At 48.6% G+C, this 15035-nt stretch overlaps 2 protein-coding genes across 7 annotated transcripts; one reads left to right on the plus strand and one right to left on the minus strand.

Moving 5' to 3' along the window:
• The first annotated feature begins 101 nt into the window (after positions 1 to 101).
• Positions 102 to 1807, plus strand: Mrf1 (mitochondrial translation release factor 1). Its single transcript, XM_076810730.1, has 2 exons — positions 102 to 717; positions 797 to 1807. Exons 1-2 carry the CDS (start codon positions 384 to 386, stop codon positions 1699 to 1701), a joined length of 1239 nt encoding a protein of 412 aa, XP_076666845.1. The 5' UTR covers positions 102 to 383; the 3' UTR covers positions 1702 to 1807.
• On the minus strand, positions 1709 to 14909 carry Stj (voltage-dependent calcium channel subunit straightjacket). Of its 6 annotated transcripts, none has more exons than XM_076810714.1 (20): positions 13926 to 14909; positions 13229 to 13825; positions 12359 to 12545; positions 11736 to 12275; positions 11199 to 11606; positions 10825 to 11139; positions 9888 to 9944; positions 8508 to 8588; positions 8329 to 8403; positions 8039 to 8143; positions 7846 to 7917; positions 7531 to 7678; positions 6853 to 6919; positions 6571 to 6740; positions 6369 to 6492; positions 5788 to 5820; positions 4866 to 5140; positions 4438 to 4781; positions 4111 to 4344; positions 1709 to 3865 (listed from the first exon to the last, which is right to left on the minus strand). In XM_076810714.1, exons 2-20 carry the CDS (start codon positions 13309 to 13311, stop codon positions 3473 to 3475), a joined length of 3711 nt encoding a protein of 1236 aa, XP_076666829.1. In that variant the 5' UTR covers positions 13312 to 13825; positions 13926 to 14909; the 3' UTR covers positions 1709 to 3472. The 6 variants fall into 6 exon arrangements, with proteins under 6 accessions (XP_076666829.1, XP_076666828.1, XP_076666832.1 ...); XM_076810713.1 differs by having other exon boundaries at positions 6571 to 6745; positions 6852 to 6919; XM_076810717.1 differs by lacking the exon at positions 9888 to 9944.
• Between the last annotated feature and the right edge of the window lie 126 nt (positions 14910 to 15035).

The raw sequence follows: 15035 nt of genomic DNA on the forward strand, positions 1-15035 counted from the left end.
TGAGATTGCACAAACTATCGAAGTGGTGGTGTGCACAACCTGCCGTTACCAATAGAAGAAAGCTAAGAACTTACGGGCGTTTCAACATTTCAGCTTTCCTTCCTGATTCTGCAAGAATACCATATCTTCGAATAAACATGCATTTTGGATGGCGTAGAATGAATATCTCCAGTCTATTTCGAAAATATGTTATTTGCAAAATGTTCGAAAATGCATTTCAACGGTTTTTACTTTCTGAATGTTCGCCACACTGCGAGCAGACGACATCACCGCTGCTCCCTTCAGTTGTAAATATGGCTGCAACGCGGGAGGATACACGTTTTTCTTCAAGATCCTGTATAATCCCATAGTACGCAATTTTACTTTATGATTCACAGTGAAACATGTTGTTCCTCCTACGAGGACGCAAGCTGAATGCGTGTAGATGTTACGGAATTGTTATAAATAAAGTTAAATCATTTAAACATTCTCCACCACAGTTACTTAACCCCAATGCAAGGTTTCCGCTCCTATGCTACGAACCATGCAGCTCAAAAGCAACTCTATCCGCGGCAGACCCAAACATTAAACGATACTTGAATTATCTCGTGGATGCGTATCGCGATCAGTATCAAAAGAGCGAAAGCGTCACTGAGATTCTCAACATACGGCCTGTGTCGATGTTGTTAAACGAGAAGCACAAGATAACCGAGAACATTAAGAGCTTGAGCGACCTTGGTAAGTCCGAAGAATGTCTGTCCGAAGTCGGAGCATTTTCTATCGTTAGTGTTCACGGGACTAATAAATTGATTTTCAGTCGGCGACAGTGGAGAAATGGACAAGCTCATAAAGGAAGAGGCATTAATGTACGAGCTAAAGTTAGCGCAGATCGATGAGAAACTGTTAGACGCGATTATACAAAATTTAGGCACAGAGAATTATGAAAATGTTATTTTGGAGATAGTCCCCGGCGTGGGTGGCCAAGAGGCCATGTTGTTTGCTAAGGATTTATTCGAGATGTACGTGGGATACGTGAGTTACTTAGGATTACACTACGAGGTGCTAGAGCTGGATGACACTGATCAGGGTGGTATAAGGAACGCCGTTATGGCGATACAGAGTCCCAAGGCCTATGAGAAATTGAGGTACGAGGGTGGTGTGCACAGGGTGCAGAGGATACCGGCAACAGAGAAATCCGGTCGATTGCATACGAGTACGGCTTCTGTGGCAGTTTTGCCGGAGCCAAAGAATCTAGAAGTTACTTTGTTGGACAAGGATTTGAGAATAGAAACGAAGAGAGCGTCCGGCGCTGGAGGACAGCATGTAAATACTACGGACTCCGCGATTAGAGTGACTCACGTACCAACCGGCACTGTCGTAACTTGTCAGATGGGCAGATCGCAAATAAAGAATAAAGAGTGGGCACTGATGAGATTGAAAAGCATATTGTACGAGCAGCAGTTAGATAAGCAGGTCTCGTTCACTGTGAGCTTGCGCCGGAAGCAGATGGGTATGAGATCCAGGAACGAGAAGATTAGAACGTATAATTACAATCAGGATCGTATAACGGATCACAGAATACCAAATGGCACGATGCATTATTTAAAAGAGTTCCTGAAAGGGGGACAGGCACTGGAAGAGCTGGAGGACAAGCTTCACAAGGATATGCAGCAGAAGATCTTACTGGAGATCGTACAGACGACGGAGAGTGAATTGAAATAGACACTGGTTCATTCAACATTTGCCATTTTGATAAGAAACGACTTCATTTACATAGGCAAGCCATTGTACATAGCAAATTGTAATAAACTCTGTGTAATACAAGTAACATTCATACATCTTGTCGATTGCATATTCTGCCCGGAAACATTTGTCTGTTTCGCACGGAGGAAGCAGAGAGCTAGCGTACATAATACAGAGTTCAGTTGTTTATTTTGAAAAACATACAACGAGATTATCCTGTTTCTCCGTTTTGCTTCTCAGCCGCGTGTCCAAAGGCACACATCCTTGTAACTCTTTTTATAATATACATTCAATATACAAAATTAATATTCGTAATCTCTAGAAATATCAAACGACATTGTCCTCGGATCGGTTTAATGTACAAAGCGCGAGACGTGCGAGCGTGTCTCGTCAATTGTGTACGCGCGCGCTCTTTGCGCGCGGCCCTGCTCCGAAATAGGGTCCCCCTATTGAAACTACTGTATAACGCACAAGCGAATTAAGCCCACTGGTAAATGCGATTTCATCATCTCGCCGCGAGTTCCGTTCGGCGATTAGCCCAGAAAATGTAGGTGCGTACCAGCTACGAGCGTCTTCTCGCGGGAATTGACTTCCTCGTTTACGTCGCGGCTTAAACACAAGTCTTAAACGTGAAATATGCATTCCGGCCACCGGAATTCGACTCGTCCTACGCGTAGATAGGTTCACTCACGATTCTCAGAGCGAATAGCAGTGTTGCATCCCTCTGTTCTATGCAGTGGCGGATTTAAGGAATAAGGCCCAAGTGGGTAAACGTTCTGAAGGGCCCATTTCTTCGGGGAAATGAGGAGGTAATTTACTAAAAACGGGCTAAGGGTAGTAGTACAGAATAAAATATAGTATTAAGATTTCTTTTAAGATGGGGCCTTCTTGTCAGTGGCAACTGCTCATCGGCTGCCTGTTAAATCCGCCACTGGTTAGGAACCAAGGCTCAACCTTTAGCTACGCGCGCTATTAAAGTCGAAATTTTGATTACTATGGTTCCTCGATTACGTCCCGGTCAAGAGACTTTTACGCGACACTAATCGTCGTGTCAGCGAACTCGCGTTCCGTCCATGAACGGGTTGCAACATTCGACAGTCCCTAATTCGCCTTCTAGTTCAGCGACTTGGAGTCATTATGACCTAAGCGCCATCCAAGTGTAGCGATTACGTAAAGTCGTAAAGTGTAAGAACGAAGGAACGGAACGAAGATAAGGGAAGTAGGGCAGAGACGCGCGCCAAGTAGACGCTGCATTGCAGTTCGGGCAGTAAGGTTGTTCTTTAGGACTAGTTCGGCACCGAGCGGCGGGGCAATCCGTTTGAATGATCGAGCTGGCTGCGACAGAGATCGTATCTATCGCCTCGTTACGAATTCCATCGAGGACTCCTAAACAAAACATCTCGATCGACCTTCGTCCCGTCGACGACTACGTTCCAGGTGCAGACCCTGCCTGCACCAGGCGCGACTCCTCCCCGTTGCAGCGTCGCTATAAAGACTAGAACATCTTGAAATCGCAGTAACTATCGAGAAAGGAAAATAACATCGAATGCTTCGCAACGAATCGTCTCCAGTTGTACTCTTTCCTTCGTTAGTAGATTAATGACGGTTGGCAAAGCTAACACGTTCCCGCGAGCCTCTCCCGAGAGCGTTGCGACAACGCCAGCGCGTTAATTCCTATGATTAAAGTTCTTTAACTATGTTCGATGCTGATCCCGTGGAATCAAGATCCTCGAGGCAGGAGTCGTGCGAGTTAATCCCGACCGGAGGCGTCCCGTCTGGCCAGGGCGCAGGTCGCCAGCAGGAGAAGGAGGAGGTAGATATTCGGGCCCGCGTTCGAAGCCAAGCCGCACAGATCCTTGATCTCGCTCTCCCTTGGGTGGGTACGGATGCAGGACGCAGGTCTCTTCCTTCTCAGGTTAGTGAGCGCCTTCTGGCACACCAGCGAGTTGTTCTCGTACATCACCTCCTCGGGGATGATGCTCAAGGGAGGCACTTTCGTGTCCGAGCACTCCGTATTAACCACCAGTAACAGCATGTTGGTGAAATCCACTGGCTGGACTATGTACGGCCTCATGCATTCCCTGTTCGCGTCCGATTCGATGTCGAAGGACTCGAAGGACATATTCCGTAGATACAGATACACCTGGAAATAGCGAAGACAGAGAGTGAAAGCTTTCTAAGAGGTATCTCGTCAGCAGTGGTGAACTGGCCAGGGTCTCAGCTTGCTCGATGGCAAGTGGCCACACTTAAGGGGTCTCCCCACCTTGGCGGACGAAAAATGATGCGAACTTTGGGAATTTTTTAAAACCAAACCATTAAATATATTTACTTCCGGCAACCAATATTTCTAGACCCAGTCCACCACTGTTCATCAGTAACACGTTTTACCTCTTGGTCGCACGCCTCCGGCCTGGTTCGATTGATGAGAATCTCCTGGGTGAACAACTTCGCATCCACGGGCGACGTCTCGCTCTTCCCCGGGTAGTCCTCGGGGGTATTCTCGTCCTCGTTCGGATAAGCGAACGCCTCCGTGTACTCGGCGTCCCAAATTCCAGCTTTAGCCCAAGCCCAGGCTGCTTGTCCGACGAGCCAGGACATCATCTTCTGCGCGGTCCTCCAAGGCTACAAACGAATGGACGCAAACAAAAAGGGGGCAGTGTGTAAAATTTCTTTGGTTCTCGCAGGTGAAGCTAACGCCAATGAATTTCCCCTCACAGTGAGCAAGATGCTGCCGTCGTTGGAGGTCTGGGTGCTCTTGAAGCAGACCGCCTGATAATCGAATATCCTGATCCTCTCGAAAACACCCTCCTTCACGAGGCTGGACATAATTGGTCCCATCAATTGGCCGAAGAACTTCCCAGCGTCCGCCTCGTCCTCAGCTGCGATCACGTATCCGTTGTTGTCCACCAAGTAGCAGGCCCAAGACTTTGCGCCGCAATGCACGTTGCAGTTCCCCAGCCCCTCGCAGCTGAACGTTATGTTCTGGAAGAGAACCTGAAGAGCGGTATGCTGGAACTGGAAGCCTACGACTGCTGCTGGTGCCTTCGCCTCCCGAGTTTCTGAGAAGCAGACGGGTTCGTTGCAGCCCTTAGGAAATGAACACACCTCTTCGAAGCTTGTGTTCCCAGGAATAAGAGTTTTACCGATAAAAACGGCTCGGCTGGCGGTGACGAGGGTGGTGTTATCGGCACCCTCCTCGTCGATCGGCACGGAGAAGACGAAGCTCTCCGGTTGGATGTAATGCTGCTCCACGGCACGTTTGTACCACACTTCATCTATGGCGCTGCGGTAGATCTTGCTGAAGTGGTCATCGGGGATGGAGCCCTCCTCGTCCTGCAGGAAGTCCTGCCACCTCGTCAGACCGCTGCGAGTGGCCATGAACGCGAGCGTCACCCGGAAACGTTGTTGGAACTCTTTCCTACAAGAAGAAGGACGTTACGGCACCCGGTCTCGCATGAGTCTTCCTCGAAATAGGCCATCGAGCATCGTTTCTCTAAAGTATACACTGCGTTAGAGGGAAGCTGCTGATTCGGGGAGCATTGGCAACTCTGTCTTGCACCGCTTCTTTTCCGATTACCAACCACTCGTTTACTGAATATTGTTTTAATAATCGTTGGAAGAATTTTGGTGGAACTTTCGGGCTGAACAGAGGCGAAAGCGTTGCAAGCAAGTTTGCGAATAGATCGCGTCTACTGCGTAACGGCGATCAACATAGATCCTGGTTCTCGGGGCACCAAAGTGTTCCTTTCCTCCTAGGTCCCAGTCCCGAAAGACGCCCTCCATTTCTCGGCTGTTGATCTAATACTTGGCGCGAAGTCAGAATGGTGGGAAGAGAACAGAGGGATGAAATACGAATCGCTGGTGAGGATGGAAGGAGGCACTTGGAGTAACTTTAAACGTGACAGAGTAAGCCAACTGATACATGGGAATTAAGTAGGGACTGAACGAAAGGTGGAGGATGGGAGAAAGAAAGCGGTTACAGACGACAAAAGCCATTAATAACGAACGATCGTTAGAGAAATCGTTAGCTTCTAAGAACGTAAGGTGCGATGTGGTGGACGTTACCTGGGCAGCAGATTCATCAGCCTAGCTAAAGGTCTGCATGGCGTCAAAGTGGTCAGTATTAGTAAAAAAGAAAATGGGTGTCGTTTCGTTATCCTGACCGAAGAGAGAACGAGAGAGAAAGAGAACAGAGACGAGAAAAAGATATGTGCACATAGGGCGTGAAAACATAAAGAGGAACGACGCGAGAACTCGTTAAGTCACCTACAGTGGTTTGGAAATCGTGCCATACGAGCCTAACAACCTTTTCTTTCAGGCATTACTTTCTTCCCGGTAGAAACTTATTAAGGTACGAATCCACGATGAGATTTTTTTATTTTATCGCCAGACAAAAATCTCAGCAACAATAATCGAGAGAGCTGAGATTTTGGAAAATATATCCTGAAACTTGTCGCGCGAGTGTCTAATTTCACGAAGCTAATGACAGAATAATTAAGAAATCACAAAATAATGAAATAATTGTCTCATCGTGGATTTCCACCTTCGGAGACATAGCGTCGTTCCTTTCTTCGCGCGATAAACTCGAGGGACGCGTTCCAACGAGAGCGTGCATGCTTGTAAAGGCAAATCGCAACGGTGCTCACCCTTGTTCCTCGCGGGTAGTGCTGGGGTTCGCAAACCACTCGGTTACCTTTGCGTCGAACACCAGACTGACCAGCAGATCCCTGTCGCAATAGTAGGAGTCTTTGTCCGCTTTGTAGGGTGCAGCTGCTCGAAGAAATAGCTCGTTAATTATCCGAAATCATCCGCCCACCGATGGGCAAACCCTGCCAGGAGGGTACATACGTTTCGATTTGCGATGGGTGTCGTTACCGGAACTCGTGGCCGAATACTCTGGCGGTTGGGACGGTTGTTTCATGTCGTTCCACTTCCAGCCCGGCTGGCGGGTCCTCTCCAGGAAGTGGAGGAGTTGCGCCTCCGAGTTATTGAACGTACGCTCGTCCTCGTAATGATATCTGCGCCAGGGGAGTTTCATTATTATTAGCGAGTAAGCCCCACGTCGCGAAAGGGATCGACGAATTAAAAGCGGTGAGAACCGACCTCCGAAGGCTGAGGAATTCCACTTACTTGCAGTACAACCAACGAGGGTGCACCCGCCAGTTCGTGCCAGTGAAATAATCCGACACGTTCTTACCTACGACAGACGATCTCGTTAGAATACCGAGGTATCAGGAAACTTGGATGTATTTGCATCGACAAGGGGACACAGTTTTATTGGAAACTTTTTCAGAGCGAAGCTAAAGTGTATCGGAAGCGTTTCCCTGGTCCAAATCGAGCCGAATACTCGGACAATTCCTGTCGATCGCGTATATCCGGCCAGGCTGAGGGAAAGTTCAGGTTCCATGGACCTTTCCATTACGCAATAGAGGGGAAGTCTGGTACGCGAGTTTCTGTATATACGCGGAGGAAACTTTGCCATCCAACTCCTCCCAAGCCCTCCAGCCATATACATTTACTGCTGAATAAAACATCGAACTGCATTTAGGCAGAGCGACGGAAACTTCCGCGTTAATGCCCGAGGTGACTGCAACTCTATTATTATAAACTTTGCTGTTCCCGGTGCTGTCTGGGAACTCTGGTCCTCGGTCACAAGTGGTCAGCGTTCGCTGCACCTTTTTTTCCACTTCAAAGTATATCTCGATAAGAAGTTTCCTCTGGCACGAACGCAGCTTTTTTCTAAGAATGACACAGAGACACTGTGTGTGCCTTTGTCGATGCTCGACAGTATTTCAATGGAACACTTACCACTAACGTGCGAACGGTGGATTTCCTCGATAGCGTACACGCGATAACTTCCGGTGTGATCATGTTCCGGCAGACTGACCACCACCGTGAACGGTGTCTTCGGTATGCCCGCGTAATCGTACTTTCTCTTCACTCTGCCCACACGTTTCTTCGCAAGTTCATGGGGGAATTAGAAAGAACGTTTTTACGCTTAAAACATGTTCCAGAGTTATTTCCTTGGAGCAACTGCTTTGCCAATTCAAACACGCTTGGAGGCACTTGCCAGAGATCGAGTCTCTTAAGATTTTACTGAGTTTCGTGAAGGGGATTACTCACCATGTCCTCGTAATGGTATTTCGTGTGCAGAGTCACGCTACCGCTCGTCTGATTGACCACGTCGTTACGAAGCTGCAAGGGAATTAGTTCCGTTAGAAAGGGAAGAAGTGTTGTTAACTGTTATCAAGGCTCATCGCGAGACAGCTGAGGATGAAACAGATTTCTCGGTTTAAGGGACCACGATCGCGCTTACCATAATGATGCCTTCGTTAAACTCCCTTGGCCCTCTGTCCTGATCCATCAGCTCGACCTCCGCCATGTCCACGCTATTGTACGCTGGCTTCAAGATACCCTGGAACTATAATTCCACCGTAACGCGACGTTTAAAGTGGATCTAGAAAGGGCCTGCTTAATCCTCAGCATTATTTACAATAAAGAAACTGATTCCCATCGTGGGGAGGGTCGAGTTATGAGACCTTCCAATGTTTAAGGAGTTCAAAACGCAGCAAAAAAAAATCATTTACAGTAGTTGAGCGTCCTTACCACTGGCCGGAGGTCTGGATGAATCAGGATGAAACCGTTATTGGTGACGATGAACGCGTACCCGTGAACGCCCAGCTATTCTCGCAAGGTGCAACAAAGAAACACGAGTCCAATTAGTAATTCTCGGCGTAAGCAGTAGAACGAGACGAGGGAAGGGAAGGGTAGAGCGATCCACTCACCAGGTGCGGCATCATAAGCTTCTGGATCTCCTCGATGGGCACGTCCGTTCCAGCGACACCGAGCAGATCAGCGATCCGTGTCTGCGCAAAGAACGTTCGTGAAATATACAACTACGTCCCCTCGTTCGAAATTAGATCGAAGTGCTTCGAAATGAATTACAGAATCATCATCATCCCAAGTCGCATAACCATAAGCGTATCTACCTTCTCCAATAAACGCTATCGCACAATGAATTCGTCTAAAGACACACGTTCTAGTATTAAAAAGTAACGATATTTACTAAAGGAACAATAACGATAATAATAAGAATAATAACAAGTTCTCTGACGTATAAACTGGCTGGACGTATAAACTAGCTCAACTACGTTCTCAATAATAATAACAATAATAATAATAACGATACACAATAAGAACAATTAATGTCTGACGCAGGCTATCCTAAGTGTTAATCAAATCACAATTAGCCACGCCGTTTATTCTTCTAACGATCCTCTGCACCCCCGCGAGGCCCGCTGAACTCTGTCCTCGCGTGGGACAAGTATCAGGCATTATAAAGAGGACAGAAATTCTGCTGGTCGGTTTCTCCACTAAAGGCGGTGTTGGAAATCGTGCCGATGGGCCCGCAGGGGATGGGACGGTCGTCAGAATGGCGCTCGACTGAATTTCTACTGATACACTTCGTCTAACGAAATCTAGCACTCAAGTAACTCGTGAAAAAAAGTATTTTCTCAGTACTCTCTTCTTCCATACCCAACAAGATATATGTATATTTTCTTTTATATTCGGAACATTAGTATGTATATACGTATATATGTATAGCCACTGGCAGAACCAGAGTTCTTCTACTAGTCAATGATAATAATGGTAATAATAATAATAACAATAACAATAATATTAAGAGGAGGTATCGCCGTTCGCAATCCAACAGGCGGGCAGGAGTTATCCGTGTTTCTACTCGTCTCGAACAGGGCACAGGGTAGACTAATGTACCTAAACCTACCTAATAATTAAACTAATGCCCAGTACTAGCGTTAGACCAAAGTAAGATACCAGAGAGACGAACGTGGACCTAAATGGAACGAAAGATCGCCACGCGGCGTCGATCACCGCCCCTGGGCCTCCACCCCGTTCCATTCTACTGGCACGCAAGTTAAATCCCCTCACCCTTTCACCCTTCGAGTCTCGTCTCTTTAATTTACAGGATCGAACAGCAATTCTCTCGAAGGACACGAGGCTGTCGTACTTGGAATTACAATATCTCTCGAAGGCGGGGGACCGGGGGGCACCAATCGAGCCACAGCCGAATACAAAAAGGCGAAGGATTACAGGGCTCTATGCATCGAAACAACGTTGCTTGTGCTTTTTGTTTTGCTGCCAACCTCTCTTGTCTCTGTCACCCAGTACGCCTCGTTCACCAGGACCTGCCTTGTGATGTTCTGTGGACAAACAGCAACTTAAAACCAAAGGAAACAGTGCGCTGCATCGGTGTACGGCGAGGGGGTGGATTACGTTCTTACCGCGGCGATCGAACGCCTCTTTAAGCGAGATGCGAGGGGGGGGCGGGGTGAATTAACCACGCAGGGGCATGTGCGTTCGATCGATCAATGGGGGGGGGGGGGTTGTGGCGGTGGGAGGGGTCGTGAAAGTGGATGATCGTGACGGATGAGAATAATGGTAATTCGAGAGAGATCTCGAGGCGGCGCAGGGTCTAACTTCGCCGTGGCGTGCCTCGTCGCGTCACACAGACGGACACCTTTGATATTTCAATTTCAGTCTAGCTAGTGTCCAAGTATACGTACGTGTTTGTCGTTGCAACGATCATTAATAACAGGGTTAATAATAACCTACTGGCGTTCTATTCCCGGCAATGTGATAGTTGCGGGATGCTTCGAAGACGCCTAAGGTTTATCAGTCTCGCGTTTACTGTACCTAGGACGTTACGTCCGTTCACTTAGGTGGTTTCGAGTATTCTTAACGGCATAGAGGATTAACAAGTGGTTGTATAATTGTAGATATTCTTGTTCACGTGTAAGATTCTATCAAGTACTGATGCTCAGTTTGAGGAAAGTACTGTTAAGAGATTAGGAACAGTTGAAGAGTCCTCGTGGAAAACACTGTAAGTGCCAAAGCTCAGACTTTATACTACAGTATTGCCATCAGCGCGATAAATTTTTGTTTCTAATTTTGCCGCTTAAGGTGTCTTCCGCGCGGACTCTTCAATTAAGAATAGTCCCTAATGTTAGACACTCCGTGGAGCTTCTATGTATTATATTATTGAATTGGTTGGTTGGATTACGCTTGAATGGAAGATCTTACCGCGTTCTCGCGTCGATCGAACACCGGCATGCTAACCGAGGTCATCAGCCTGTACTCCTGAAGATCGCTGGTCTGGTCGTGCGGTTTCTTCTGTTTCTTCACGAACCTACGGTCCCGCTCCTCCCCGTTGAACAGCTTCTTGCTTCTATGAAGCCTCAGGAAGCGTTCCTTTTGCTCCTCGCTTTCCCGCTGCTCCCACCGCCAGTCGGTCATCTTTGGGTCGGTCACGTCGGCGTAGACCGGGGTCCAGATCGTCGGATGGTCCCTTCGGCCGAGGACCAACGGTCGCGCCATCACGGGCACGTACTTGAGAACCTGAGGACGACGGAGTAGCGAGCAAATGTGCAAACTTCGCGGAAGCTGTTAGCGTTTACCTCCTCCCTAACTTCAGCCAGGGTACAAAGGTGGACGAAGAAGCCTCTGTTGGCGCAGGCCATCCACTGCACCTCCCTCACGTCCGCCACTTCTCTGCCAATCAGATAAGTGAACATCCTAACCGGCATGTCCGCTTTAAACGGTTCGTCGGGATTGTCTCTCCAATTGTAGGTCTCGAAGATCTCTTTATAATTGTACGGCACTCCGTCCGTTATCAGCATGATCGCTTGGTTGCATCTGGCACCCTCCCTCTCGGTCCGATAGGACTCGAGGAGATCGAACGCGGTGGTCAAGGCCAGGGAGAAGTTCGCTATCTTCTCCGTCTCCAGATTCGAGATCGCTCGCTTCAGCTCCCTCACGTTCGCCAGATTCGCTTGCACCAGGGTGTCGTTGAAGCAGGGAACCACCTAAAGCAGAATTCTATTCATTTAACTTCTTTAATTCTCCAAATAACTCGCATCTGTTTATTATTTCAGCCCACTTAGTCTCTAAGGAGAATCGGATACTAGTAACAATGAGAAGAACCCATCGATTACCTCCTTCGTTACGTTGGAGAACGTGATGATGTTAACGAAGTCGTTGTTCCCGAGGGTGTCCAGTATGTTGTTCACCACGTGCCTGGCGATTTCCCTTCGTATGCCAGTCATGCTGCCGGACGTGTCGATCAGGATCAGGACATCCTTCGGGCTAGTGGCAGCCTCGATGTACCAGCTTCTGGTCCGGCAGTCGAACAGGTCCACCGGCTCCATGTACCAATTCGTAGCGGGATACTGCCTCATAAACCCAGTCGCGCTGCCGAAGTACTGCCAGGACAGGGACGGGTCCTGCTCGTAGTTGTTGATGAACGTTTTGTCGAGCTGCTCGGACCACTTGATCGCTCTGACAACGTTCGACGCCCTTTCGTAGACGTTCGTCGGAACGTGGACAGCCGACATGTTCAGATTCACCGGGCCGCCGAAGTGGGAACTGTACTTCAGCTCGATGGTGTTGTTCTTAGCGTTGATGAACTGGAATTCCTCCGGGGGATCGCTGTCCGGGGCGGAGAAGGCCGACGTCTCGGCGACGTCCATGATTCTCTGGAAGATGAGGTGGAATCGGGTGTTTTCTAGGTCTCCATGGATTCGTACGGTAGATTCTGGGTGCGTAGGAAATTCTGTACCTTGATCGCCGATATCTTCGACTCCATCATGGCCTTGATGTCTTTAGCGATCTCGTGGACCAAGGCGCTACCATCACGTGGCTTCACCACCGCCTGCTTGTAGCTCTCGTGGAACTTCTCCACGTTGGTCACGTACTTGCCCAACTGGGACAGCTCGAAGCCCAATTTGTGCGCCCATGTCTTCGCTCTGAGTGGGGAACAATGTTTATCAAACATTGGCTTAAAATAAGGCACCGTGGTCTCAACATTGTCCACTATCTTCACCGAGTAAACGGTACAATTACATAGAATTCTTTTGCAACCAGTATATTCTATTACAAGGTCTGCTACGAAACAACGATAAAAAAATATTACGTGCTGTCGGTGAGTTGATTGTCTCGTGCGGTATCAGTTAATTACTACGTTTACACGGTGAGTCATTAGCATCATAAAACTAGACAAAGTATTTAAAAAAATCACCTCTCTCGCGACTGTTTCCATTATTTACATCTAGTTTCTACTGAGATTTTTGTCTGACGCGAAATCTCATCGTGGATTCGCACCTCAATAATTCCCAAGAATCTCGAGTCCAATTCTGTCGCAAGAAGCCACCAAATACACAGAAGTCAGCTCCTACCTTCCCCGAATCGCTGCAGAAAAAGCATACCCCCAGCACGCGAAACAAAAAAAAAAAGAAACTCTCAACACACCGAGCACGCATGAGCAACGTGTTTCCCGCAGTTCGCCCACGTTTCCGTCCCCGACAAAGGGGTGGCGCGTGCAGGCCGAGAACATCTCGACCCTCCAAACGGGTGGTTGGGAAAAAAAATCTAAATTCTCGTCGAGCAAAAAACGGCCAAAATCGCGGTTCCGTGGGACCGAGCAACTTACGTGTTGTACGATATGCTGGCACCAGGGTCGGGTGCCGCGATCAGGATCAGGACGACGGTGGCAGTCAGTAAACAGGGCCTCATAACTGTCTTGTTCGTGGCCGGCTCTCCGCTGTTTACGCGAGGACACGGTAAACAAAACTGAGGCCGAGAGGAGGCTCGCGTCTGACATTAAGGATACTCTCGACCGTCGTCCTCCTCGCCGTCGTCGTCGTGGTCGTCGTTGACGTCGCCATGCAGTGCGCGCACACCGACTTCTGGCCACCAGAGTTCTAACCCCGAGCTTATCGATCCGGCCAGAAACCGGGCTTGCGCGCGGCAACGAGCGTCCCGACGCCACGTCGCCGCTCGAGCAACCGTTCACCGACGAGAATTGATAGCAACGCTTGTCCCCCCAATGGCCGGCCCGATCAGCCAGCCCCCGTGTTTTCGTCCCGGTTCCACCGAATGTCCGTGTGCACCCCTCGTCTCCCCACGGGGGTGGTATTTCTTGGAACCAGCCGCTTCGAGGGGGGAACATACGCTTCTGACCATGGCCGCGTAAACAGCGGCAAGCGTCGAAATTGGCATGTGGAGCGGTAAGCGTCAACATTAGCATCTGGAGCGATAAAAACTAAAATAGCAAGCGAAATTGAAGGCAGAGGGGGTAACGCATTGCCCCTCTCTGCGGTGTGTCGCTTAATTGCTGTATAGCTTACTCTATAAAAATCCGAATGGTTGAATTTATTTCGTGCCGATTTGCCGCCACTTGCTTGCATCGCTCCTTGGGTTTCGCGCGAAATGGGCAAGAGGCAGTGGAGAGGGGCCTAGCGATTCGTCGGTCGATGGAATCGGGATTATTATTGCCGTTAACGGCTGGAGGTCGACGGTGCTGTCGTTATTGCGCCGTTCGAATGCTTCGAACGTTACTCGAAACATTACTTCGAACGTACGATTATTATTGAGCTGGATATGTGTGGGAGCGACAGTGTTGCGTAAATTGGGGTGGAAGTAAATGGATAGATATGTAGTTCGAAAAGATTGTAGGGCTTATATTATTGATTGCGTGTAACCTGTAGTTAGTAGCTTTTTTTTTAAGTGGGTGCTGAGAACGAGGGTGTTACACAATTTAACCGAGTCGTAGGAGGAGTCACGGTTCCAAGTAACCGAGAAGAGGGGGAAATAGAATATTTTCTAGGGCAAGCTCCTCTCACCCCATCGCGATCGGCAGACCACGCGACGCCGCGTCCAAGCCGTATCTCGCATCGATGGAGGGACATTTCATCAGTCTTTATGCCCTTTTCTCCTTGGTCCCGATCGATTTGCTCTCCAGTTTCTTCGGTCCACCGAAAAGGAACGACGCTTGTCCCCGTAAAACCCTCGCGCAACGATCCTTTCAATAGATGCTAAAAAGATTCCACCCCTATTACCATCAGCCGTATTTAGAATACAATAGGAGGGAGCGGAATCTTCCTCGGAATTCGCACGAAGAAACCGGCGAGCCAATGTGTACCGCTGGGCAAAGAATTGTTTTTCGCCAGCGTCACTGAAGGGGCCAAAGTTTCCAGCCAGAACAACTGACGTTTTCGGAACAATGCCTCAGGAAAGAATGGAGGCTTGTCACCGTAGTGGGGCGTATACCCTAGCAGAAGCTGCGAAACTTTGGATCCATAAACAAGTCGTATCTCCGCGCAACTTCTCAAGATATCTCCTACGTCGCGTCGCGCGAAACAACTTTGTATATTGAAAAATACTCGCAACTCCCGCGTACACTCTCCATAACACACGAGCGGGACCAGACATTCGAATCACGTAAGAAATACGCGTAA

This window comes from Andrena cerasifolii, chromosome 4 (assembly GCF_050908995.1).
Source record: "Andrena cerasifolii isolate SP2316 chromosome 4, iyAndCera1_principal, whole genome shotgun sequence".
Taxonomy (NCBI): Eukaryota; Metazoa; Arthropoda; class Insecta; order Hymenoptera; family Andrenidae; genus Andrena; species Andrena cerasifolii.

What these genes read in the sequence shown, in the direction of transcription:
- Mrf1 (XM_076810730.1), top strand. Translation starts at nt 384, where the DNA reads ATGTTGTTCCTCCTACGAGGACGCAAGCTGAATGCGTGTAGATGTTAC. An exon ending in TAAGAGCTTGAGCGACCTTG is followed by an intron (nt 718 to 796) that starts GTAAGTCCGAAG and finishes ATTGATTTTCAG; the next exon opens with TCGGCGACAGTGGAGAAATG.
- Stj (XM_076810713.1), bottom strand. Translation starts at nt 13,311, where the DNA reads ATGAGGCCCTGTTTACTGACTGCCACCGTCGTCCTGATCCTGATCGCG. An exon ending in AGCTTATGATGCCGCACCTG is followed by an intron (nt 8,404 to 8,507) that starts GTGAGTGGATCG and finishes TTGCGAGAATAG; the next exon opens with CTGGGCGTTCACGGGTACGC. An exon ending in CGGAGGCGTGCGACCAAGAG is followed by an intron (nt 3,866 to 4,110) that starts GTAAAACGTGTT and finishes CGCTATTTCCAG; the next exon opens with GTGTATCTGTATCTACGGAA.